The 27,001-nt window shown below is 43.8% G+C and overlaps 1 protein-coding gene across 1 annotated transcript in view; it reads left to right on the top strand.

Annotated features, from left to right (window-relative positions):
* LOC122703131 overlaps positions 1-24,909 on the top strand; it is a 55,346-nt gene extending 30,437 nt beyond the window's left edge. Inside the window, exons 2-5 of the mRNA XM_043917195.1 lie at positions 18,196-18,591; positions 19,082-19,304; positions 19,466-19,516; positions 24,023-24,909. Coding sequence (XP_043773130.1) covers positions 18,196-18,591; positions 19,082-19,304; positions 19,466-19,516; positions 24,023-24,273 — 921 coding nt within the window. The 3' untranslated portion in view covers positions 24,274-24,909. The remainder of the gene's footprint in view (positions 1-18,195; positions 18,592-19,081; positions 19,305-19,465; positions 19,517-24,022) is intronic.
* Positions 24,910-27,001: the final 2,092 nt, after the last annotated feature.

The raw sequence follows: 27,001 nt of genomic DNA, 5'->3' as shown, positions 1-27,001 counted from the left end.
CCTGGGTTACTTTGAATCGGGCGCTGTCTGTTTTCTAGTGAACCCTCTAGGGATTATCTGACTCAAAAGGAGATGTAGCTTTGACTCTAAAGTGATTAGGCTAATTGACAATTCGAGGGATACAAGTAAAGTGGAAGAGAATTTATAGCTGAAAATGATTCTAATCTATAGGAATCAAATACATGTTGTCCAGTAGTAATACAATTATTTAAACCCTGCTGAAAGAGCAATCCCAAATAATACATTTTGTTGTGTTACAGGCTGTTAACCAGTTTTGCAACTAACTAGCAAATTCATTTCAAATTTCTGATAACCTAAACATGTATGCCTGTTCTTTAAATTAACATCTTATTGGTTCTTCTATTTAATGAGTTAGATAAAACCCTTGACACATGTTCATTCTGCATTTGGATAAAGATCATGATTTTACCTTTCTGAAAATTAGAGTTCAGCATGGACTCAGTGTGCTTGGCTAGCTGAGGGTGTTTGATGATGAATTCTGCTTCACCTTCTACCTACCAGTGAACTGGACAAATGGTGAGAGAGGCAGGGTTCTTTATGTTTCTCTTTCAGTTATCATACCTCAGTAACTTGTTGGAATCATCAAGGAGTTTTTGTAACTAGAGTACCTTCTTAAAGCATTTTTAGCTCTTCTTCCACCCTCTCAAACCATCTGTGGTAAAGGATCAGTATTTTTATTTCCAGTCCACTGCAGAATAATATTTTTGTCAAAATATAATAAAAGTGAATTATTAGAAAAATAACCAAGTGTTCAGATGGTGCAGCTATATCAAATCACTATAAAACTTGTTGAGTGCTTACCCTGAATTCTTTTTTTTTTTTTTTTTTAAATTCTGAATTCTTATACTTATCTCATGGAGGATGACTACAAATAGTTTGAGGGCTGGCACTAGTTTGTGGTTTATACTTTGGGACATATTGCTTTATCTAAAGGGCAGAAAAGACTTGTATTTCCCTGAACCAACTTGTCCTGCAAAATCCCAACAGACCAAACAGATTCCAGGCATACAAATTTCCTTCCTGTGGTTCAGCAGCTTTTGGTGAGTATTATAAAGTAAGGGCACATACTTTATAATATGGTTTAGTCAGTTCCTTATTCTGAAACAGTGACCCTTCCAGACTGAGGCTCCTGAAAGGAAGGTCCACCATGGACATTCTTGCCCTCCCAAGTTTCCTCTTCCAGATCCAGTTTCTTGTCTTTATTCCTCTTGCTCCCTGTATTCAGTCAAACACAGGTCTGGCTCCTATAATAAAATCCAAAATAACAGTGGCTCAAACAAGATGGGAGTTTATTTTTCTCTTTCTAACAATCTGAGCATGAATAGTCCCTGGCTACTATGACATTTTTACTGGGTGCGAAGCTGACTCCTGTCTTGCTGCTCTGCTGTCCTATCCTCAACATACACCTTACCTTTTATGATCTAAGAGCCACTCCAGCTCTCCTGTCCTCACAGCTACAGTCTAGCCAGTGAAAAGAGGGGTCAGGGAAGAAGAGGAGACCGTACTCCTTCCTTCTAGGGACATGACTCAGAAGTTGCACACATGACTTCTGCTTACATCCTATTGGCCAAAACCTAGTCACATGGTTCAGACATACCAGGGAGGTTGGGAAATGTAGTCCTTATTCTGGGTACCCATTTGCCCAGTTAAGATTCAGGACTCTGTTACTAAAGCAAGAAGAAGAGATGGATATTGGGTGCCAACTGACAGTCTCTGTCACCATCTTCTTAAAGTTTCTGAGTCGGGTGCCTCTATTTTTTCTTTACCAAGTCCTCCTCCCAACACAGGGAGGAAACTCTGCTTCTTAGTAGCTTGTTCCTTACAAAACTTAGGCCAGATGCTCACAGAGGCTTTCTCCTGATTGTGCTCGCTCTCATTAGAGTGCATGTGAATTTCCTCATTCTAGTTCAGCCTCCCTGCTAGAAAGGTATGGTTATTTTTCTTACTAGAAAAAGTAAACACACCTAAATAGGCAATTCTTTAAACATGTAAAGGCACTATAGCATACTCTCACATGGTGGGAAGACTACTTCTCATGTTAGCATGCTTTGGCTCTGTTTGAGAACAAAAGACCTCAATATCACCTTGCTAAAGAGCTCCGGACCCTTCTCTTATCCCACTTGAGCTGGTTTGAACTTCTCTCCCTAGGAGGGATTACCTAGGAGGGGTGGTACCAATTCCTCATTCTATATTCCAAGAAATCTGGGATGATCATAGACAACTAAAATTTGCTGAGATTTACCAAGGGCTGGATGCTCCTCTAGCAGCTTTATTTGGTTTATTTCACTTCATGCTCATATCAACCCTCTGAGGTTGGTGGTATGATTGTTTTCGATTTACAGATGAAAAAACTAACACTTAAAAAGGGTAAATAACTTGCCCAAGAGAATACAGAACCAACTTCTCAAATGGTTAAGATTCAAAAAAAACATTATATTTTTATTTTAAAATGAATAGTTATTGAGCCTTTTTCTAATGATCAATTTCTATCATTTTTTCCTAATTATGCATTTGTACTATGGCAAAGTAGGACAAAAAAATCAATATCACTCATCATACTGCTTTCACAAAGATGGTGCTGTAAAAATGCTGCTGTGTTTTCTCACAGACTTATGCCTCTGTCAGTCTGTCTCTCTTTATGTATATTCCTGGTTTTACTTGAATAGCCAATAACCTAGCTCTTCCCAGCAATAATTTCAGCTTGTAGGCACACCAGGAGCCCCCCTTGCTGTTAATGTGGCTTCATCTAAACCTCCAGCTTTAGTGTGACCTTCAGAAATCGCTCAGTCTGGATGGGGCCCCTTGTCTTGTAATATCCACACAGGGAAATGCCTGGAGAGCCTTTTCAGGCAACAACAGAAATGCTCGGATATTTTTAAAATGTCATCTGCGCTCTTTAAGTCGTAACTCAAATCCTCCCTGGTGGCTGCAGCTTGAACCCCAGGGCTACAGGGGAGACAGGACGTGTGGCTCAGTCCCAGTCTGAAGGCCTCAGCTATCAACAAGGAATTCCCTCAGAGGAGATCCCAGGCTTTTTTCAGGCAGGAGCCAAGAAATTGAATCATATGATGACATTAGATAATTTTTAAAAAATGAAGCACCTCCAGAAGGATAAAATTCTAGGGACTGTGCATCCACAGGCGGTAACTTGTCCCACTCTGCCTAATGTTAGGGCCTAGAGACTGGGGACATGGACAAAATTTTAACTGAGTAAAGACACTAACTGATGCGAAGAGCCTGATGCAAAGAGCCAACTCCTTAGAAAAGACCCTGATGCTGTGAAAGATTGAAGGCAGGAGGAGACGGGGACGACAGAGGACCAGATGGTTGGATGGCATCACTGACTCAATGGAGATGAGCTTGAGCAAGCTCCAGGAGGTGGTGACGGACAGGGAACCCTGGTGTTTTGCAGCCTATGGGGTCACAAAGAGTTGGACAAGACTGAGTGACTGAACAACAACAACAACGACACTAAATTTCCTTGAAGCCAATTTAATCTTGAATTGTTTAGGCAGAGCAACATTGAGGATCCTACAACTCTTTGAACTTGGGTGCATTTGACCAGACTTTTAGAGGGCTTCCCTTGTGGCTCAGATAGTAAAGAATCTGCCCGCAATGCGGGAGACTCAGGTTCGATTCCTGGGTCGGGAAGATCCCTTGGAGAAGGAAATGACAATCCACTCCAGTATTCTTGCCTAGAGAATTCCATGGACAGAAAAACCTGGCTCACTACAGTCCATGGGGTCCCAAAGAGTTGGACATGTTGCTGCAGGAAATATTCCCAGAATGCTAAAGAGACCCAGATGAAGGATGCTGAAGAGAACAAGATGAAGCATTCTTAAGTCCTCTAAAAGAATCTCTCATCCATTAGTTAATGCCCATGCTTCTCTCCTCTGAGTTCTTTTCAACACTCCTGGATTTTTAGCAAAAGATGCCTTGTTACATTAGCCACCGTCTGAGGGCGTGGGTGGCTTGCCTTCAGCCCTGATGCTGGGTTCATGGGGGCTTTTCTTGCTCTCCCAGGTGTCACCTTCAAGGCCAGGCAAGGTGTTACAGCACACAGCAGCTGCTATTATATACGTTCCTGTGGGAGGTTGCACAAAACATTTCTGAACCCAGACACTCCAGAGAACTCCCTATACAGGCTTCTGGAGGCCCTTCCCCCATTTATTTATCAAAAAATGTTTTGGGGGCTGCACTGGTTCTTTGTTGCTGTGCGAGGACTTTCTCTAGTTGCAGCAAGCAGGGACCACCCTCTAATTGTGGTGTGTAGGCTTCTCATCGCTTTTGTTGCAGAGCATAGGCTCTAGGGCGCAAGGGCTCAGTAGTTGTGGGATACATGCTTCCTTGCTGGCAGGCATGTGGGATCTTCCTGGACCAGGGGTCAAACTGGTGTCCCTTGCTTTGCAAGGCCGATTCTTAATCACTGGACCACCATGGAAGCCCCATTTACTCTATTTAAGCCTCATAATTCTCTGGGAGGTACTGTTAGCCCCACTGACAAAGGAGGAGGTTGAAACTCAGAGAGGCAGAGAGATTTGCTGAAGGTTTCACAGTGAGCAAGTGGCAAAAGCAGGGCTGGAAATGAGATTTTCTGAGCCCCCCAAGTCCAGCGTTCTTGCCCTGATATGACAGCTGTTCTTACTTCGCCCCAATTATCGAGCTGTGGGAAAACTTGAAGCAATGTGTGTGTGAGGAGGGGGCCGCAGGAGCCCTTCCATGGCCTCTGCATTGCTTTGCTGCAGGCCCATCGCACCGGGCCCAGACAGGGCTCCACAGAGTGCTCCCAGCAGCCTCAGGCTCCTCATTTTTCAACTGAGATTCTTTCATTCCTTTGCCCCTGCCCCCTTGCCTCCCTACCAAACACAGGAACGACCCCAGGAATAAAATGCAAGTGCTCCACCAACACAAAGCAAAGGTTAGAAATCGAATGCCACTCCTCCCGAAGCCAGGAAATTCCAGAGACGGGTTCTCATGGCAAGGGGACTTCAAGTTACATATTTTGCAGTCTGGCTAACCAGTTGTACTTTTCAGTGTGAGGCTTAAGACAGGGTCTGCCTGTGCCACGAGGGTGCCTCCGGGGCTCTCAGACCCATATTAGATTGCACGCAGGCTGTACTGTGGATTAGCTGTGAGATTTGCAAATGTATAGTTTACAATGTGGTAAGAGCCTTGTGGCCCCAGGAGCAAGCTCTGAGAGTGGTTACTGTGGCCTTGCTGGTGTTGGGGGGATTTGCCCCTCAAACCTCAAGGCTGCATTAGCATAGTTGGGGCCTACGGAGCTCCCCTGCTGTAAGAAGCAGTCTACACTTCATTTGAAGTGATTTTCATGAGTCCTCCCTCTTGCCACGCAACCTGATGTGTGTCTCTGGGTAAAACCCTGAGTTCCTCTCAAGTTCAGATAAGCCAGGATGCCCAAGGTTTTAGAATCGGAAGACTGGTCTCTATTGGAAGTAGTTTCCTAATCAGGTGTGCGCTAAAGATCAGGTCCTGTGGCCCATTTCCCCCTGCCTGTGTGTCCCCAGGGAACAATGCACTTGTTTTAAATGCCTTCAGCTGAGTACCTACAGTCCGCTGCCCTCTGGCTCTGAGGTAGGGCCTGGAAAGTTCTCTAGCCCAAGGCAAGTCACAAGGAGGAGACTCATCCCAGCCTGGAGAACAGCAGTGGGGAAACCCCAAGCTTTTCTGCAGAAGTCACCCTAGATTAGAAGCTAGAGAGGTCTGTATCCCTTCCCTGAATTGGCCCTGGCCCCCATAGAGCAAGCCCGGGCTCCATGTGTCACTTCTGGGGTCTGTGTTTCAGCAATGGAAGCTGAACCCGAGAATTGGCTGTTTGATTTGGGCATCTTTGTTGCTTTCCTTCTGCACACATTTCTTCTTTCCAGACCTCTCCCCTATTTCCCTGTGACCTTCTGTGCCTGGCAGGTCCTAGTCACCTTCCAGGCGAGCCTGCCTTAGACCCTCTCTCCCTCTGGAGCTCTCTCCCTCCCATCATCTAGCTCCACTTCCTCAGGCCTTTTGCCAAACTTCCTTCCAGTGAGCTGTCACTCACAAAAAGACCTGATAAAAGTGAGTAATAAAGATGGAAGTTATTGTGTTCTATATCTGAAAAACATACCAACAAATACTCTCTCAACTCTCACATTAGCCTATGACCTTCTCTCTGGATGATGGAAATAAATATCTATCTTTCAGACAAGTCAAGAGACCTACCCCAGATCAGGAAACTAAGAAGGGATAGGATTTGAATCTAAGTCTTCTGATCCCTAATACCCCATACTCTTTCCTTTAGGAGCTGCTGCCTTCTCACCACTGCCCTGCCAGAGGTTCATAACTTGTTACTTATCCTAGTGGGACTTGTGTTTTAGGAGCCGGCACTTCTGCTAGATGGTAAGCCAGCATCAGAATGAGGCTGGTGGGAGGGCCCTTCTGACTCTCTTCCAAGCAGACCTCAGAGCAGACGGCTCCCACTTGACCTGCTCAAGAGAGAAATGATCTGTGCTCAGGCAAAGAGCTTCTGAGGGCTCTCTTCTGCCAAATTCTAAAAGGCAAAGCCAGGGAGAGTAGACATTACTGGAAGTACCATTCTGAATGACAGGCTGACACTGTGGGGCCCACAGGCTCCCCTCCTCGTTCTCCCCTCTAGGCAGAGAGCCCTCTCTCAGAGACTCTGGTTGAGGTTATAAAACTGGTCCTGTTGGCTGTGAGCTTCATTCCTAACTGTGAAGCTGGTAACACTCCTCCCCTAGTCCCCTAGAAAGTCTTGATTCTCCTTTTCTTGTTGTCTTTCTTCCTTCCCCTCTCTTATTAAATATTTGTTGCATGAATAAATGAATGAATGCTGCTCTATACCTGTGCTCTTGAAACCAAGTCACCCAGACAACTTATCCTTATAGATGGAGCCTGAGGAGTTTAAGAGGTTACCTTGTACTGGAGCAAAGCTCAATTGAAAAAAAAAAAAAGAGTTATTAATGTAATCCATAAGGTCCTTAGCTGGAGAAGATAACTCACCAGGAGTCACTTTAGTTTACAAGCAAATGCATTCAGATGACAATGATGCTGGCTCCCTTCTACATTATTGGACTAGATGGTTGCCCATCTGGTGTAACTGGAGAGGGACTAGAATAGTGCTTCTTCCCAGCCTGTCTCAAAGCCTGGGAGTCTACTGTTAGAGATACATTACTTTTGAAGTTATAAGAGCCTCTTAAAACTCCTTGCAGTTGACAAACTTTGTCAATAACTCAGTATGTGGTTGGTATGACTCTAAATATTCTGATAATGCATCTCTATCGTTGGGGTTGCATAAAGATAGCATCATTATCCTAATCAAATTAAAGAAAATCTACACATGATGAAATTCACATGCTTCTTATTTTCTGAAACTGAAGGCACTTGGCTGACTCTGATTCTGCCTTCCCTTTTCTTCCCTCTTCCTCTTCTGTCTCCTATATTAGGAGATGGACTCAGCAGCACCTTCTGCTTTTTGGGGTCTCCAGCAGGGCAAAGTCATGTCTATGGAACCCAGACCCAAAGCTTAGAAAGGGAGGGTGTATGAGGAGGAAATGGTGCTGGAGAGCAGAAGGATGGGAAGACAAGGAGGCAAGCAAAGAATAGGACAGGAGAGTGGTAAAGAAAGGTGCTTCCGATAGGGAGAGGAAAGAGAACTATGCACCCATCTCATACAGGAAGCAGATTCTTGTTGAGGCTCAGGGTCTAATCCGTCCCCTGGACACCTCCTATTCCAGTTCATTTTGGGGCCAGAAATCCTCCCTTCAGGGATGAGCTGTTTGGTAACTTGACAGCTCTTCAGCAAACCTCACCGGTAAGCCTGGGGCTGGTTTCCTGTACTCTGCTTGGAACTGCCTGTTTGCCGTCATCTTCTGCTCCTCTAATTGAAGGTCAGACAGTGAGGCAGAAAGGCTGTGTAGACCCAGCCTCTCATATTGATGCTTTGTTCACACCTTCGTTGGCATCTTCACAACCAGAACAAAAAAGTTCTAGAAAGAACGAAATGTGTGGCTTGGTTGAGTCTGATCAAGTTGCTCAGTCGGACTGTCTACCCCAAGTGCAGGATGCTGGGGATGGAGACAGGAAGTTCAACATTGATCCGCTGGTATCTCCTTCTTCGCAGAATCTAGCTCACAAGTCTGCATCTCCCGGTCATCATTCAGAGATCTGGGTGTGAACTGGGGAGCGGGTCCTGGGGGCATGATGTTCACTGCTTCTGGAAGACCAGGCTAATGAGCAGATGTTGCTTTGCCCACTTTCTTTTCTGAAGCAAATATGTGCGTAGATGTTGGGTATTTGGAAACTAGCCCTGACCCTATGTCCTCAGATGTCAGGGCCACCCACTCGTCGTCCTGGGCTGTGTTTTCTAAAGCGTTGGTTCTCCAGTGCTAATGGGAGTTTCAGTCTCCATAGATGACCTGCCGTGGGCAAAGCCTGCCTCACCCTTTGAACCTCTGCTGGGGCTTCTGGGCTACAGGCTTGGGAAGAGAATTCACCATCCTATTTGACTCTGGCTTCCATTGGGGTATTCATGGTCCCAAGGGGCTCTTTCCTCTCAGCCCCCAGAGCATCTTATTCTACCTCCTTTAGAACTGTGAAAACACTCACTAAAACTCAGGAGAAGACTTCCACCTTTAGCTTCTCCTACGGAGCCAGAGGTTTATAACAACTTCCACCCCCACAGTACTAAAAAAAACCTACTATACATTAACATAAATAATACTTCTATGAAAAATAACTACAGATTCAGAAACAACAACCAGAAACCTGGTGAGAAACTCAGCATTATGTTCCATTTTTGAAAATCTTTTTAAAGTTGGTTTGAATCTCACATGTATTTCTGCCTCCAGTCTGTTGTGATGTCATATAGTCTGTGATAAACTCTGATATACACTTGTCAGAGAATAAGAATGAATAAAACAGCAAATAATGTCTTCATAGTGTTATGAAAATAGTTTCAACTTATGAACTGCATTAAGAACCACTGCTTTACAACATCAGCGTTCATAGGTTTCTCAGTATCAACTGACTTCTCTTACACAGGTGCGGGAGTGCACGCACACACACACGTGCTTGCACACACTTGTCTGTCTAGTGTTTCTGTTTTGGTAATGTCACAATGTTCTTGGGATAGCTGAAAACTATGCATAGGGAGTTAGCATCCTGCATGGCTAACTAGTGATAGAACAGAGTGTGGGCTCCACGTTAGAGCCACAAAACCTCAGCTTTGGATCCTGGCTCTGTCACTGATACATTATGACCTGGGGATATTATATAACATTTTTAAAGCCTTTGTTTCTCCGTCTGTAAAAGGGAACAAGAATTTCCCTTCATAGAATTGTTGGGAGGGTTAAGGACACACACACACATGTATATAAGGCAACAGGTGAGAGAACAGGTGTTCAATCCACATCAGTTATGATTGTCATCATGGCTGTTATTATTCAATAATGATGTGAGCTCCATGAGTCTTGGGACTTTGTTCACTACTCTAACTCCAGGCTTGCAGCGAGTGCTCCAGAAATATGAAGGCATGACATTTGACACAAGGTCAGCTTCCTTCAGAACCTTTTAGCCTGACTCAGTAATGCGTATGAGAGAAGAACAGGCGGTCCCTACCCCTGGGAGCTCTTGGCTTAATTAGAGGGGAGAATAAAGACTCACATTTGAGAAACAGAGCAGTAAGCACAGGTGTGTGATGAAGAGTCAAAATGAGCAGAGCTGCCAGTATCGCTGCAGTGGCTCACGGAGGGGAACTGCAAACACCTACTATGGGGACGGTTGTCGGCTCTAAGGTCTGTTTGCAGGCTGCTACTATTGTTCCAATCTCTCCAGCAGTTCGCCTGCAAACCACGCAGTAGGGAGGAGACGAGCAGGTAGCCCTCAAAGATAACTACCATCACGCCTTCCTCTGTACATGGTTCTCCTCCCATTAAGAGGTTTACTTCCTCTGGGCTGGCCTCAAGACTTACTTTGAACAATGGAAGGCCATGGAGATGGTATTCTGGCACTTCCAAATGCAAGTCTTCTTAAGGCAGATTCTGCTTCCTTCCTCTGGGAAGCCAGCGACCACATGAGAAGTTTGGCCATCCTAAAACCACCCTGCTGGGAGCAACGGCCACAAGGAAAAGCACCAAGGTACCAGACCTATGCATGAAGCCTACCATGATCTGCCAGCAGCTATGTGAGTGACCGCAGTTGATATTACATGGAGCAGAACTACCTGGCTGAATCCAGCTAAATCGCAGAGTCATGAAAGGAAAGTGTTAGTCACTCAATTGTGTCTGACTCTTTGCAACCCCAAGGACTGTAGCCCACCAGGCTTCTCTGTCCATGGAATTATCCAGGCGGGAGTACTGGAGTGGGTTGCCATTTCCTACTCCAGGTGATCTTCCCGACCCGATGCAAGAGTATCTTGCATCTCCTGCATTGGCAGGCAGATTCTTTACCACTAACGCCACCTGGGAAAACAAGGTGTAATGAGAAATAATAAATTGTCATCTTAAACCATCATGTTTTGGAGAGCTTGGTCACAGTAATAGAAAACTGAAGCAGAAGGGCAGGGGATGGGCAAGAAGAAGAAAGGTGGCAGAGTTACAGTGCTCATAAACCTCTGGGTCTGGTAGATGGCACTCTTCCCCTCCAACCTCTGCGCACAGAGCAGGTAAAGAGATTAGACATACCTTAGCATAGGTGTGTCTGGATTTGAACTTATATCCTCAAAGGAAATTTCATAAACTATTGTCAAGTAGGAAAACTGTTTAGGAAACAGCAGAGCTGCTAGGATAGACATGCCCAAAGCTCACTACTAGTAAATGTGCTTATTTCTCCTGAGGGTAATTGCCACTATTAGGAGTTTTCTCTTGAATATTTTTATTTTGCATTCTACTTCGATTGTTGTTTTTCAGTCTCTACGTCTCATCCAACTCTTTGTGACCCCGTGGACTGCAGAACACCAGGCTCCTCTGTCCTATTCTGTCTCCTGGAGTTTGTTCCAATTCATGTCCATTGAGTCGGTGATGGTATCTAACCATCCCATCCTCTGCTGCCCCCTTCTCCTTTTGCCTTCATTCTTTCCCAGCATCAGGGTCTTTTCCAATGAGTTGGCTCTTTACATCAAGTGTCCGAAGTATTGGAGCTTCAGCTTCAGCATCAGTCCTTCCAATGACTGTTCAGGGTTGATTTCCCTTAGGACTGACTGGTTTGATCTCCTTGCTGTTCAAGGGACCCAGGAGTCTTCTTCAGCATCACAATTCAAAAGCATCAATTCTTCTACTTTGATTGAAGTGAAGTCACTCAGTTGTGTCCGACTCTTTATGACCCCATGAACTGCAGCCTGCACCAGGCTTCTCCATCCGTGGGATTTTCCAGGCAAGAATACTGGAGTCGGTTGCCATTTCCTCCTCCAGGGGATCTTCCCGACCCAGGGATCGAATCCGGGTCTCCCGCATTGCAGGCAGACGCTTTACCCTCTGAGCCAGCAGGGAAGTTACTTTGATTGGGACTACCTAATTCTTGCCGCCAGATCTTTGCTCACGTTTTCCCCATTCTTTAGACTGCTCTTTCCCTTTTTCTCTTCCAGTTGAACCCAAGCATCCTTTAACATCCCACCTGGCCCATCAGCTCCATTGCAGGACTGCTCTAACTCCAGCTGGTCACACCCTCCCATGAAGGCGCAGAGGTTCTGTTGTATGTCACATGCATTTTGCCACTTAGAATCCAAGAACACTGGTGGTGTGAGCTAACTGGACCTCAGAAGTGGAGCCCAGGATAGGAGCCTGGAACTCAGGGTAAGTGACTTGCCTAAGGTTTTGTAGTTCAGTGAAACATGCAACACTGACAATGCAGCTCTACGGTTTTGGTAACCCAAGTTTACCAAACATCCAAGTTAAAATGGAACTGAACCAGAACCGCTGAGAACTGGCAGTTGCAAAATAGGTTTATTCAGAGGCAGTTCGGTAGATGCACAGCATCTTGAAGAGCCAGGGGCAGATCCAGAAAATGTCGAAGAAGAGAAGCCCTGGTTGGAGACCCTGCCTGAGAAGGGAGGTCGAAGGAGAAAGAAGGTGGCAGGGTCCTTCAGCCATCAAGTGATGCAGAAGCAAGTTACAAGACTGCCAACTTGCGGGACCAGACTGAGGTGAGAAAAAAGTATTTGAGTCATTTGCATAAAGCCTGTGAAAACTGTGTACAAGGGTCATGTTTTCTGGAACACTGACATTTGGGACCATACGTTGGCCTTGGTGCCAAGAAGTGTTTCTATACCTATTGCAAGAGCTTTAAAAAGTTAATCATTCTGTGGTGGGAAAATGCTGTTCCTTTATTTGTATAGTGTGTTATTCTGCAATTAGTGGAAAACACGGTGAAGTGAATCACCCTGCTTTCCCATCCTTGTTAAATCCGGTTGTGTTTGGAAGAGCCAGTAGACTTGCAAGCAGTGAGCATTTTAAAAAGCAGCTCACTGAATTATTTCAAAACAATTCCCTTTTCTCTGAATGGAGTCAGTTGATACTAAACACAACATAACTGGCTGATGTGGGAGGAATGGGAAATGGCAGGAATATGATTGCCAGCAAGAGCTGACTCGCTGAGGATAGTGTGAGACCCAGGCATTGCTTTAAGCACATTGTCTCAGTGAACATCCTGTCCCATGAGGTAGTACTGCTGTTTACAGGTGAGGAAGTAAGGCCTGGAGCAGTTCAGAAGCTTGCCCAGAAGTGCTGGGATGATAATACAGGTCTGTCTGACCCCAGTGCAGCTGAAGATGGACTGCCAGAGACAACGGCGTGCAGATCTGAGATGGGACCACAAACAAGCCTTAAACCAAGAACAGTTTTGATGTGCTTACCATCAGGAAAGGATGGAAAATCTGCACGTTAGTGGCTATATCCCTTATTGGCCACCTGAGACTTCTTGCTTTTTCTGTTATTTGCATTTTCATGTGTTTTAACTCCCAAAGAAGGGGACTATCTAGTGGGTCTCTTGCCCCCTGTATGGTATGCTCCGAAGCCCATCAGTGAAAACATAACTGACTAACCTTGTCAGCTTCTGGCTCTACCCTCTCTGGAAATGAACGACAGTCAGACCCGTGTATTTTTAAAATGTGGTGAGCAAAGTTTGTAAACACTTGAATGGGGATTCTCTAAAATTCCCTTTCAGTAGAATGAATTTAACACTGCCCCTAATTTTAATGAAGTTCCCTTCATGCAGTCTTCAGGTTGATGTTTAAAAGTTTATGCTAGACTTTTTGCCAATGTTCCTTTTGCATTTAAATTGTCATACTATTAAGGTGATCAAAGTGTATATTCTGGCTATCAAAATACTATCTTGGGACTATCAGACTATCCTCAAAGTTGTTTTTTGCTTTAAAGAAAAAGATGCTCTAGAGTGTCCTTTAGATTTTTTTTGTTGGAATAACATATCGATGATACAACGCTGAAAATACAATCAGGAAGAAAAAAGAAAAGATGCACACATACACACAGGTTAATGCTAATCCACTACTGTGCACTTGGGAGCACTGAGCCGACCGGATCAGGGTCTAGAATGGTTGACAGGCTGTCAACATGTCGATGACTTTCTGATCTGATTCCATCTGTTACTCTTTCCCAGGATTCAGGAGAAAGGGCCATGTATTGCCCTTGCTTTAGTGATAACTAGAATATCTTCCCAGCTGGAGAAGAGAAAGTCTCCCTCAGTGAGATGCCACCTCGGAAGGCGAGGAGCTGTGCTGGATGCCCCTGGGCTCATGTGAGTAGGATTTAGTCTGAACATTGTATAGTCTCAGAGAGGGGAGAAAAAAAAGGTTTCCTGAGGGAGGCTCGGGCAGCAGTGGTGAATCAGCTATTGTTGTGTCGGACTTCAGGGAAGTCCAGCATTAGCAAGACCCCTGTTTTGTGCAAACTGATCAAATACAGATGTTTCCAAGGAGTTGACCTTATTCACCGTGACTTCACTGGAGATTGAATGGCGGACAGCCGGTCAGCAGTGGGGTGAAGGCATGTTTTGGCGAGAGGGTGTAAATGTATATACAATCGACAGGATGTGGATGACACAGGACAAACATCTCCTCTCTCGATAAATCCGTGTTTTATTTCCAGAAGGTTTTATACCAAGGAGATGTAATGAAAAATAAATATGGTTCGGGGCTTTGCTAGGTGTCTCTCGTGTATGTCACACTCTAAAAGAGATGACGGGGAAAATATTAAAAATGGGTTCAACCTTCCGTCTTCCTGAAATATCAGTTTTCATATAAAACTCATCAGCTGAGCTAAGTATTAGGCTTGATCAATGGCAGGAAACTAGGGGATCAAATGCTAATAAATCAGAAACAGATACCCCTTCTTGAGCAGAAAATATATCACAAAACTGAAAACAAGGAAATCATCCGATGATTTTTTTAAATGCATGTGCAAGGAGAAAATGAGCTTTTGGGGGCAGGGGGTGGGCTGCATCTTAAGCAGCAACAAAGAATAAGATTCTTAAACACCATAATCAGACTTTGAACACATGCAAAAGAAACAAGGAAGATCCTGATTTGGGTGAAGTCTGGATCCTGAGGCAAGATTTAAGTGTTTATATGGGTGTGCAGATATTAAGATGGGAAAGTGAACACATTAAAATCTTACTACTAATATTTTGCTAGATATTTTAATGTATTTTTTCTCTTCCAGAATTATATCTGCAGCCCTCACCCTTCTGTCTTTTAAAAATGTATTGTCTCACAATCCCCTTCCCTTATTTCTTAGTCTTTTTTCCTTTTATTTTAATTTTGTGAAGACAATGTTTTATTGAAATAAAACAGATGTACAGAAAAATACACCAATCTTAAGTTCACAAACTTATTTGATAAATTTTCATAAAGTGGACACACCTGTATAACTAGCACCCAGCATAAGAAACAGAACATCACCAGGACCCCTAGAGGCACCTCCTGTTTTCCTGTTGCAAACAGAAATCACCGTCCTGACTTGTCATACTAGATTTGTGCTATCTGTTTTTGAGCTTTATATAAATGGATTCTTGGATGTAGTCCTACGTCTGCTTTTTTACTCTATGTTTGTGCAGTTCATCCATGGTGGTTTGTTGTCCACTTATTTATATTTTAAACTACATTATTTTTTTAATAATACACATACATTCATTTCATTAATGTAGTCTTGTAGGTATAGACACTTCTCTATTTCAGCACACTGACTAGCCTCAGTACTCAGAAGAAAGTTTAAAAGAGCAAACAACTCCTAGCGGAAATCACAAAGAATCTACTGATAAAATTCTAAATTGAGTTGTCGGTAATGAAAAGCACATTATGATCAACACCTTTGAAACATCCATATTTGTTTTCCACTTTTTTCTTAAAAATCGACATACAATTATTTTTTTCTTTTACCCAATTTAATCCAGAGAGTGTGGTCCTGCTGTCTGAATAGCAACTGTTTGCTTCTGTGAAAACAGAGCAAGCTAAATTAAATTAGAAAATTCTGGTATTCAGTAGGACCAAATTTCCCTTCCTTCCTACTTTGCCATTCCACAATCTATCACCTAGAGTAATTAAGACCAGGGAGGTATCATCTTCACTGGATTAACCTTAACTAAATTGTGCTCATTCAACATGTGCCCTTTTGATTAGTCCGAGCAGGGCCTGCTGTCTCAGATACACCCACCTTGTAATTCTACACACTTAATTAATTTCAGATGAATAGTGGAGGAGCTAAGCTAAATTCTCCGATTAATAAACTATAAGTCCTTATTGGATGTCAGAGTAGCTCAAGATTTTCATTCTTTCCTTATTTCTTTGCCCTGCAAAAGAGAGGAGATTGAAATGCACACACATAAAACACATGTGCACAGCGGCAACTGTGTGAGGTTGCTGAGCAGATCTCTGAGCAGTTTTGACACTGTAGAGGGCCAACCTTGAGAGAGAAAATACTGCAAGAATTCTTGGTAAAATAGATTATTTTTCTGCCAAGTGTGATTTTTAATGTCCTTTTTCTCGACCTTAGTCTTTAGTTTTTACTTGCACATATTTCCATATCTTCGTACAGACACAAAAATTCAATATTAATGCCACTAATTTTGTATTTTTAAATGCATTTCTCTGAAGCAAAATACTATTAATAGTCTGAGAACCCTTCTGAGAAATGGTTTGAAGTTATGTGTTGAATCATCAAATTTGACAGCTCTCAAAATATATAATCAAAATTTGCCCTCATGGGCATCTCTGACAGCAAAGAAAATTATTTCCTTAAAATAAAATAGATCCCAAGGATGTTTATATGCTATAATTTATCTCATATTAAAAGATGGCTAGAAAATTATATAAGATAGATTTATAGTCTTTCCTTCAACCCAGAAAATTTATGTGTCTAGTTATTAGTGACTTAAAAACTACCACTGATCTGCATAATTGTATATAAAGAGTTTCCCCAGTAGCTCTTATGTCCTATGAGTCAACTTAATGAGGTTAATTATATTCAGGGAATTTAAATTACTGATACTTAGGGAATATAGCCAACATAGCTGTTAGTTTCTTATGTTGGTATGCAAGGAATTCTAGTTACATAAGACAAAAATAATATCTCTTAATATAGCCTATTTTATGTTTAATTAAGCGGAGAGTTTTTTAACCTATTTTATATAGAAAATTGTTCAAGATACCATATACTCAACTCATTTATGTCTTTAGATAATGGAACAGTTCAGATTAGTTTCCTCCATTTAGTCTTTGTTCCAAAATTATTTAAAAAAAAAAAACTTCAAGTAATTCTGTTAGTATTTTCTATAGTTTAGAAAATGTGTGAATTCTTGCACTCCACAACCACATCACAAATTCTCAAACTACTAAATATTCTTACAAGTTAAAATACTGTTCAATAATTTACCATTAAATGAGTGACAGCGTGTGGAAGATTTTACCAATTATTTTACTAATTGCTGATTTGTGAAAAGTGTCGAGCTGGTGGAGTCATTTGGTTAATTGAATGCAAATATTAAATAATTTTTGATTGATGACCTGCATGCTGATAGGTACATCATTTTTCAGGAGGCATCAGCTAAATACTTTATCAGGTTTGTGTTATTTCTTCCATCTGAGGCTGGGCACATGGGCATTTTCACTCATGTTGAAAAGTCTTATTCTCTCTGCCTTCCCTAAACCAGATCCTTTTTGACCTTTTAGAAAAGCACAAAAGCAAGTAATTTAAGTCAGCCCACACCTGCACCATCTTCCAAAATCTCATATGAATGCTTAGCACATCTCATTCCTGAGCAACTGAGGTGGCTGAGAAGGACAATTTATTCCCTCTAAAGAACAAAATACTGACATTGCAGTATGTCTTCTTTGAGGCTGCAGGAAAGTTGAAATATTTTTCAGGAAAGGGCAGCTAAGCTTGGCCCTGTGATTTAGATTTACTATACAAACCAATTATCTTTGAATGATGGAATTAGGTATTTACATAAGGGGACTTAGTTGTCTAGCCTGATTTTGTTCTGTTGTTTATGTTACACAATCGGAACCTATGGATTTTTATATTAGGAAAGTAACCGCGTTATCTTAGAATGTTAGCTATAGTAGTTGTTTAGCTAAATTCCGCACCTTAAAAAAAGTAATAGGAAAATTCTTTAGAACGTCTCGGAAAAATATAATAGTCGCATCACGTAGCGATTTAATCGCCATGTGTCTCGTACTCCTGTTGGCCTCTTTTAACAGGACCTCCATCAGCAAATTCAAGTTGTTGTTTTTTGCTTACAATTGGCCTTTCAGTTCGAACAAGTCCACAGAAAGGAATCAAAGTTTGGATCGTTTTTCGACTTCAGGTGCAGCTGTTCATCACTCTGTCTTTTAAGAGTAGCGCCCGTATCCGCACACCCTCGCTCGCTCGGTAAATGATTCTCTGCGCCAAGTAAGGTCGCTCTGGGCCAGTTCGAATTTCTGTGTCTTGACCCTCGGATGGTCGAATCTCCTTCGTCTTTTTCGTGCACATCTCTGAAAAAAAAAAAAATTTTTTTTTTTTTAAAGTTGGTGGTATTTCTACGCACGGACGGAAGGCAAGCGGGAGAGGCGGGTGCAGGTGCCGGCGGGCGGCGGCAGGGGCGCGGCGGGCTGGAGGCGGCGGCTGCGCGCGCCCGGGGCGGAGGCACGGAGGCTCTTTCCGGCGCCGGGGGCAGCGGGGACCCAGGCCCGGGGCGGCGTCCGCTCGGCGCACGTGGCGCTCGGCGCTGCGCAGCCGGAACGCGGAGGGTGGGGTGTCCGCGGGTAATTGCGGTTTCCCCCTGGAGCCCTCGGAGCTGCGCCCAGACGCGAGGGCGGGACGCCGGGGCCGGCGGGCGGCGCGGGTAACGCTCGCTGCCCCGGGGCTCGGCAGGCGGTTTCTGTGTGGAGTCCCGCCGAGCACGCCTGGCGGCCGAGGGATATCCGAAGGCGCTAAGGCACGGGGCGGAGAGCAGGCGCCGAAACATCTCGGATCCGCTGGAGGCCGACGGGAGGGCCGGGGCGACTGGCTAGGCAGCAAGGCCGCTCGGTGGAGGCCCTGCACCCGGCGGCCCGCCCCTCCGGACCTGCAGGTTTCCGAGGGGAGCCGCAGCCTCAGCGGCGGGGCGCGGGGGCTGTCGCGCTTAGGGCCGGGAGAGACCGGAAGGCTCGGGGCTAGGTGACTTTGGGGCGGGGGTTGGTGGGGGCCCGGCCTGGGCGCCTCGTCGGGTAGCGGAGTTGGGCTGCCACCAAATGGTCTGCAGCCCCGGCCCTGCCACCTCCTCGGCCACGGGATTGAACCCACGGAGACGGGCAAGGAAAGGCGAACGGGGATTTGTTCGGAGCCGCAGGGCTTGGATCGGAGAGCAAGACCCTAGGGCGAGGATGGCCGCGCGGGCTGGGAGCCCGGAGACCGGACGGCTCTAGTGAAGCCACCCAGACAGTGGGGGGGGTGGTTGTGAATAAATACGAAATCGGGCTCAGGGCGGACGAAACACCAAAGAAGGCGCGACGCTCGTTTTTTGTTTTTTTTTTTTAATTGTTTTCCCTTCTCCTCACTCCGTTTCCCCCGAAACCCTTTAGATCCGAGCGGTTTGCGGAAACCCGGCTGCCCGGCGCCTCCGGCTCGCACACGCTCCGAGCTCCCACGCCGCATCCCGCCCCAGGGAAGCGCCGCTCAATCCTGACCCCAACCTGGGGACCGATCTGAGCTTGACTTCTGCCTCTGCTCCGCCCGCAGTCTCGGAACCGCACACCGCGGCCAGCAGGCCAGGACGTCGCTTGCATCGCGCTGGGGTCGGGACCAGGACTACGTATTGCGCAGGATTTGGGGGGGGTGGGGGGCGTGGTAAGCAGGGGTGAAGATCCCGGCTCCCGGGTGTCGCCAGCGGGTCAGGCCCTAAGTGCATGCTTCGCGCCCCCGCTCTGCGGTGGAAGAGCGAGGCCTCCCCGGCCACCCAGGATCGCGGTTTCCCGAGCAAGGCCGGGCATTTGGGCCCTTGAGCGGCTTTTGCGAGGGTGGGTTATCCTCTAGCCACTTTAGGAAAGAAGCAGTGAAGCCAAGGAAATAACGGGCTACACGGCACACACCATCCCAGCGATACCCTTAAACTCGAGGGCTCCATTCCCTTCGCGGTTGTTTGCGGGGCACCCCTTTCCTCTGGACACACTCCCCGCAGCGCACACGGCTGAAGCCATGTGCATCGGCCTGTGCGGGGTGGAGAGGCGGCCATCCTTGGGTCTCTTGCCTGTCACATCTGCACTTATTTAAAGCTCGGCTGGTGGTCCTTGCTCTCTGGAATGCCAATTGCGGGCCTGGCCGCCTACGACATTTGCATTGATTAGCAGGCCAGTCTTGCGGGAGGCCAAAGGCAAGCGGGGGGAGGGGCGTTTGGGGGAGACTTGATGTTCACAATATTCTTCTTGATCCCGTTCTGAGAGTCAGCTTGAAGCCCAGCGATTCCCACCAACGTGATAGCTGAATGTGTCAGGGAACTTCGAGCCTGTTCCATTTGTATGGATACTGGCCATTGCCATTTAGCATATAGGTTGTGGCCCGCGGGCACACAATGGTAAATCTCTGAAGGTTCCAACCACTGAATCAGGCAGAGAGGGTGGGCAAGTGCGGCGACCCCACTTCACTCCAGACCCTGCAAGTGTGGCCGTGTCTGAAATTTGCAGTTTACTCACTGCACAACTCAAGAAATGTTTGTTGGTGCAAGTGCATAAAAAGAGATTGACCTGCCTTACTTAAAATACTGTACACAAGCTTTAAAAAGGCACCCAACCTTGCCCGGGAGTCCACACCCTAAGGGTAAGAGGCCTGGGGCAAATTCGTTGGTGAAAAACAGACCTGGGTTGCAACTTACTGCGACTCTCACAGGCTCAGGGTCAGAAAGAAGCAGTTTTTATTCTATAAACCTGGGAGAGTTCAGTCTGATTTTGCATTTGCCTCTGGACTTGGTATAATTACGGGTGAAAATAAGGCCCCTCTGTATTTCTATTCCCCTTGCTTTCTGTGAAGCTCTACCCCAGAGGAAAGTTGTTTTAGTAATCTGGAAATGAGAAACCATATGCTGAGTCAGCAAAGACCCTGCACCAAGCCAGTTCAGTAACACTGCTGTGTTACACACACACTCTCTAGGCCTTGTGGAGATAATGAAAAATATATTGGAATTTTCATGGCATAGAAATGCCCACAAAGCCTGTTGGCAGTTGAGAACTAGATTAAGTGCTGTGTCTTCTAATACAAAAAATCTGTTCTGAACATGTTTTTTAACAAGCATGAGATCCAACTCCATTGAATACAAGAGGACAAGACATGCAATTCTCCAAACAACCCAATATATATGTATTTCAAACAGTTTTGTTGCAGAATGTTTAAACATTCCTTTCTGCTTATGTTCTTGTGACAGATGTTCAAGGTGGCTCCGGTGGATACAATCTGATTTTTCATTTTGAATCATGAAAAGCATTTCTCAAAAAAGCATCTTTAAATGATTCAAAGTCTCCTTGCAAATCCTGTTGGAACCTTGGAAAAGGCAGGAACCCATCGGTCCTGCTTTCACCCTTGTGTGCAAGGAATAAATGTTTTCACAGAGAGTTGCTCAGAAGGAAACGCACTTCTTAAGCTGTTTCTTATCTTTTAACTGTAGAAGTCTTATCTGAATTTGCAAAACCCGAGCATTTCAACTTTGGAACAACATTCCAGATCATTGTATTTTTAGTGACAGTATTTCTGGGAATATTTCTTCATAATTTTTTTAATCGTATAGTTGCAAAATGTGTGGCTTTTTTCTTAAGCTAGCATATTGCATAAAAAAAACAGCCAAAAGTTGGCTTTTTTTATTCATCTTTTCTATCTCAAAACCTAAATGAAATTAGTACAACTTTAATGCTTGTACTATTTGAATTCTTGAAGACATAGCTGAGTTTTTAAGGTTGTTTTGGCATAATGCAAAAACATCTGGATGTGAAATGAAAAATTTAGTCTGTCACCCAGGTTCCAGATGTTTGGTACTATGTAGACAAAACATCAGGATGAGTGACTGAAATTTTTCCCTCCAAGCCAGATGGTGTAGTGCCTGGTGCTTCTATAAGGAAGCATATTTTCCTTTCTCTAAACATCACATCCTACTGTATCTCACGTTAAGGGATGATTTACGCTCTTTCATCGACAAAATGCTGGGCCATTTGGAGTGCAGCAAAGCAATCCGTAAATGAAACTCTTAAGTATATGTTTTGGAAAATGTAGTCCAAGTACAAGTTTTCATGTGTACTTAGGAGGGAGTGGTGGTGGAGAAGCCAGAAATGGGGAGGTAGGAAAGAGACAGCCTTGTTCAATAGGGGAATGACTAGATTAAAAGGACATAGCCTTCTAAGAAACCATTTGTGGCATTCTATAATCTTACCTAGGCTAAAGGTAGCATTTAGCACTAGCCTGGACAGGCCTTCCTGTTGCCTGAGATGCACTTGAAGTGTGAAATACGGTTGGGTCCTCTGAAGCCCTCTTTTCCCTTTATTCATTCTTGAAACATTATAAAACAAGTAAATGTAACATAACCTTAAAACATGGTTACTTATGAGCATTACACAGGCAAATTCTGTGTTTGAAAAGTAAGAAAGCAATATGGTGAATATTTTAATTGGTCAAAAAATATATTGCCAATGAACAAATTTCTCTTCATGTGAAGTGTCTTCACACATTCACTTGGAGATGAAGAGAAAGTAACATTTCTTCCTTCCTGAAAGTTACAGAGATTTAAAGTCATGAGCAGAGTCTGAGCTTTTCCGAGTGTCTTTGGCTTAGCCATGTTGAGAAAGAAGGACAGATATGAGAGGCCTTCCACTAGAATCAGCAGATGAAATCAACCCAGAATGAATTCCATTCTACTTATTAACCTTACACGCTCACTGGGTTATAGAAGAGTGTTTAGACAATGAATGGCAGTGAATGTTAAAACATCATAAAATTTGACCACATAACAATTGCTGCAAGAAAAACATACCATTTTGAATAGACCTTCTTATAACTCAGAATCTGAGACTCAGATAATAAGACCCACAATTTCAATACTGGCCCCAAATCAATTTTTAAAAATAGCTTACAGGGATCTAGTAGAGTTTCAGGGGTACACATATTGAGTCATCCAAGAGCCTCAAAAGTCAAAAAGGAATCTTTAACACTATATAAAGCAGAATCACAGTTATTTTTCTTGATTGCTATAATTGGGATGTTTTCATGACCTTTTTTGTGATGCATTTATTAGAATAATAAAATGAAAGAGCTGAAACGACCTTAGAGCTCATCCTTTTACGGATGAATAAATTGGGGATCAAAAACATTAAAGGACCTACCCAAGGTCACACACTGATTAGTGGTGAAGTCAGCTTGCCTTCAGAACATTACCACTCAGAGTCACAGATTTCTGAGTAGTGTTCAAGAAACCGACACCCATCACTACAAGCTGGAGACAGCTCAAAATCATTCAGTCATGTTACACGTCTGAGAACTACAAAACAAAGCCAGCATGAAGGCAGAGTTCCCCCATTTGTCTCTGGAGTAAGATGGACTATTGCAAAACAGAGCTAATAAAACTTGGGCACTTCAACAATTTGGCTAGTGGGCCTGATAACAACAAATGACAGCTGAGCTTTTTATAGAGAACTTGAAGCACCTTGGAAGAATGCCATCCACACAAACTGCTACAGTCTTTTTTTTTTTTTTTAAATAACATATTCAAACATTCAAAATAAGTGACTTTGATGGGGAGGAGGAGGTGGCTGTAGCCGTGTCAACCCCATTCTTTACAGAAGAAGACAAAGTATCCCACCTGACTCACAGCTGTCTTAGCTCCCTGTTCCAGTGGCTTGTATGATGAAATGGAAGATTAGGATGCATTGGGTAAGTGGAAGGGAAGGACAGGGGTGGGAGAATCAAAGAGAAATAGGCTAACATGATGTATATATCCCCAGTCTTTAGGACCTAGGCCCTCTCTAGTTCTTCGTGGATGGCATGAGCCAAGGAATTGGTCTCATACCTGATGTTATCAGGACTCATACCTGATGTTATCTTCTATTTTATGTGTTATTCAACATCAAAATGAGAACTCAGAAGCATTGCTTCTAATGAAAGGCAGACAACTCTTCATCATGAGCATTTTGGTCCAAGAAATGCAAGTAAGGATAGTGATTAGGAGAAATAGAGATGGGTGGAGTGAGTGAAATCAAGACTCAGTATTTGGAGCTGTGAGAAAAGAGATAGTTATGTCTTCATTGGCCTGGAGAGAAAGGAGATCCTGTTAAGGTCTTCTCTTCAAGCTAATCCAAGGTCAGTGCCTTCTGAGATGCAGGATCTGGCCAGAATTTGAACTGGGGGATGAGGGAGGTAGTGATGCTGGGAAATGAGGTCTGACAACTTATATTCTTTCTCTGAAATGCTTAGGGGAGCTACTATACCAGCCAAAGTTAAACCAAATAAAACCAGCATGCCCGCTTACCTCTTTAATTTACTCTCCCAAACAGATCATCATTTGGGCTATTCCCCTGAAGTCAAGCATGAAATCTATTTAGCTGGAGAGCTACCCATTTCCTCTGACCTGCAGAAGAAATGCCCTGTTCTTTCAGAATCGCTGGAATGCCAGAATCCAAAGAAAACTGGAGCCACATGCCTGGGCCCCTTGAAGTCCTCTCATCCCTACTCCATGCCAAAGGAACATGCTGGCAGAAATGGAGCAGACTTACAGCGCTACTTGACCCAGAAGCACAGCTGCTGATTCATCAGCAGAGGTCATTGTGTGACTTTAAGTTGCTATGGATTTAAGACTGTCTCTTATCAACTGGAGTATTTAAATCTCTTTTGTCCCTGGGACCTTTTGGGCAGTTTTGTAAAGACCTATAGGCTCCTCAGAAAAAATGTTCTTAAATGCCCAAATGATACTGAAATCAAGTTATCAGAATATTTTAAAGAAATTTATGAGGTAGTATTATATTTGCTTTCTTATTTAACCCATTAAATGCAAAATCTTGTGGTGGGTCTAATAAATTATATAATATTGAAATAGGGATAAGTGTGAATAATAGTTCAAACTTATCAACAATTATGGTGTGATATGAAGGGATCTGTGATTTCTATTGCTGACCAAATCACAGGGACAGCCAATGCTGTAGTTTATTGCCTTTGTGCATAATGAAAAGCTAGTTTGTAGAAATGAAGATGCAATTTTTTTCACATCCAAGTTTATGAACTTCTGCTTTTATTTGATTGCATTTCCTATCACTCCCCTTCCAAGTGAAGGGCCCCGTGAAGGAGGAAGAGGAATAGTTCTAATAGTACAGTACTTTGGACATATGCAGTGTTCATAGCCATTTGAATCTATTTTGATTGGATTATGCTGGGCCCAACTTTGGAGTTTAAACACTGAGCCTGTGATATTAGACTTGGTCCTGAGATGAAAAGTAACTTTATATTGTAATCTAGTAGAATGGAGATCTTGAGAAGTGTTCCCTTCACAAAAAGTCACAGAGGGGAGTGTCAGAGATCACCTGTCAAAGTGGGGTGGGGAGGGAAGGCATAACAAGAGCCAGGAAGGATTTGATAAGGTGAGCGAGTCACCTCTGCTTGGGGAATGAGCCTAGGGTGGGGCTCAGGCTAGAATGTGAAACACAGAGGGACTCAGGGAAGGATTGTTGGATGCTGATGGCAGGCAGGGAGTCTCCCAGGAGGATGACAGTTCCAGCCTCTAAGATCTGTGGCCACAGAGGAGACAAGTCCAGGCACGAGTCAGAAATGCAGACTCCACCTAAGGACTCTGTAGAAAGCCAGGAGAGCAGAAGGGATGGATCAACAACAGGTCAGGACAGGACAGCCTGCAGCCTAGGAACCGAGAGCACAGAGACCCAAAGCAGAGGGTCTTCCTAAAGTTAAGGAAAGAGATTGATATCATGAATGCCACTCAAGAACTTCCATTCATCAAAAGACATTGTTAAGAGAATGAAAAGGCAGACCGCAGACTGAGAAAAATATTCACAACATGTATATCTGCAAAAGGATTCATATCTGAGAATATGTAAAGAATTCTTATGAATCAATAAGAAAAATACAAACCAAAGTTTATGAATGAACAAGAGACTCAATAGGCACTTCATTAAAGAGGGTATCCAAATGGCCAACAAGCATATGATAAGGTGCTCAGGGTTATTAGTCATCAGGAAAAAGCAAATTAAAACTTCAGTGAAACACACACATTACAGAAGGCCCCAAATTTAAAAACAAAACATTGACAATATCGAGCACTGGAGAGGATGTGGAGCGACTAAAATTCTTACACTGTAGGTGGGAACTGGTAAAAAGTGGTACTACCACTTTAGAAAACGGGCAGTAGTTACTGAAACAAAACATCAGTTCATACCCTAAGGCCCAGCAATTCCTAGGTAGAGGCCCAAGATTGCATTTGCTCAGCAATTGATGTACAAGAATATAGCTTAACATATTTTCCATGTTTATAAATAGAAATATTATATAAAGTTATATAGATATATATAACATTATTCATTATAGCACTAATGTGGACACAACACAAATTGCAGTCTATTTATGCAATGGAATATCATACAGCAATGAAAAAGATTGAACTCTTGTGATCCACAAAGTGGATAAACCTCACAGACATAACGTACAGTGAAAGAAGCCAGACACCAAAGAGTACACACCATGAGATTCCATCTACATGAAGGAAAAGCATGGGGAAAACACATCTATGTGCTAGAGGTTGGGGTAGAATTTACTTTTGCAGGGGGTATTGATTGAGAGGGGGCACAAGGGCACCTTCTGTGGTGCTAAATTATAAATATTATTGACTTTCTGAAAAGTGAGTTGGAAATGCAGTCAAGTAAAAGCAGCTGGCTATACTGTGGACTCAGTCCCCTGACTGTGGTTTTATGTTACAAGAAGATTTCACTGGGGCAGATGAGCATGAAGAGAGTGCAGAGGCAAGCGACAGACTGGAACAAGATTTCTACAGTAGATACGTCTGACGAAAGGCTGTATACAGTTAAAAGTGTACAGAAGATGCAGTCTAGGAAAAAAAAAACAAAACTGAATGGCCAAGAAGCATAAGGAAAGGTTACTCTTCAGGGAAACTCAAATTAAAACCACAATTTGATACTAATATACATCCACCCAAATGACTGAAATAAAAAAGACTGGCGACAACCAAGATGGATGGTATCTTGAGCAATAGAACTCTCCTACACTGCTGATGGGAGTGCAAAATGGGATAGCCACTTTGCAAACTGGCTGTATCTACTAAAGCTTAATGTGCCCAGCAAGTTAGGGCTCTGTGTGGCTGGTCTAGGAACCAAGTTAAATAAGAACAGGGGAAGCACCAGGGATTTTGGCTAATGAAGTCCACCAGGCTTGGAAAACCCCATACCAAATGTCTGGGTTTTCCTTCGATTCTAGCAGAGTTCCTTATGCAAAAATCCCAGCATTGTATAGGTTTA

This window comes from Cervus elaphus, chromosome 11, assembly GCF_910594005.1.
Source record: "Cervus elaphus chromosome 11, mCerEla1.1, whole genome shotgun sequence".
Taxonomy (NCBI): domain Eukaryota; kingdom Metazoa; phylum Chordata; class Mammalia; order Artiodactyla; family Cervidae; genus Cervus; species Cervus elaphus.
Note: the sequence above shows the minus strand (reverse complement) of the source record. Positions and strands in the feature narration are given on the sequence as shown.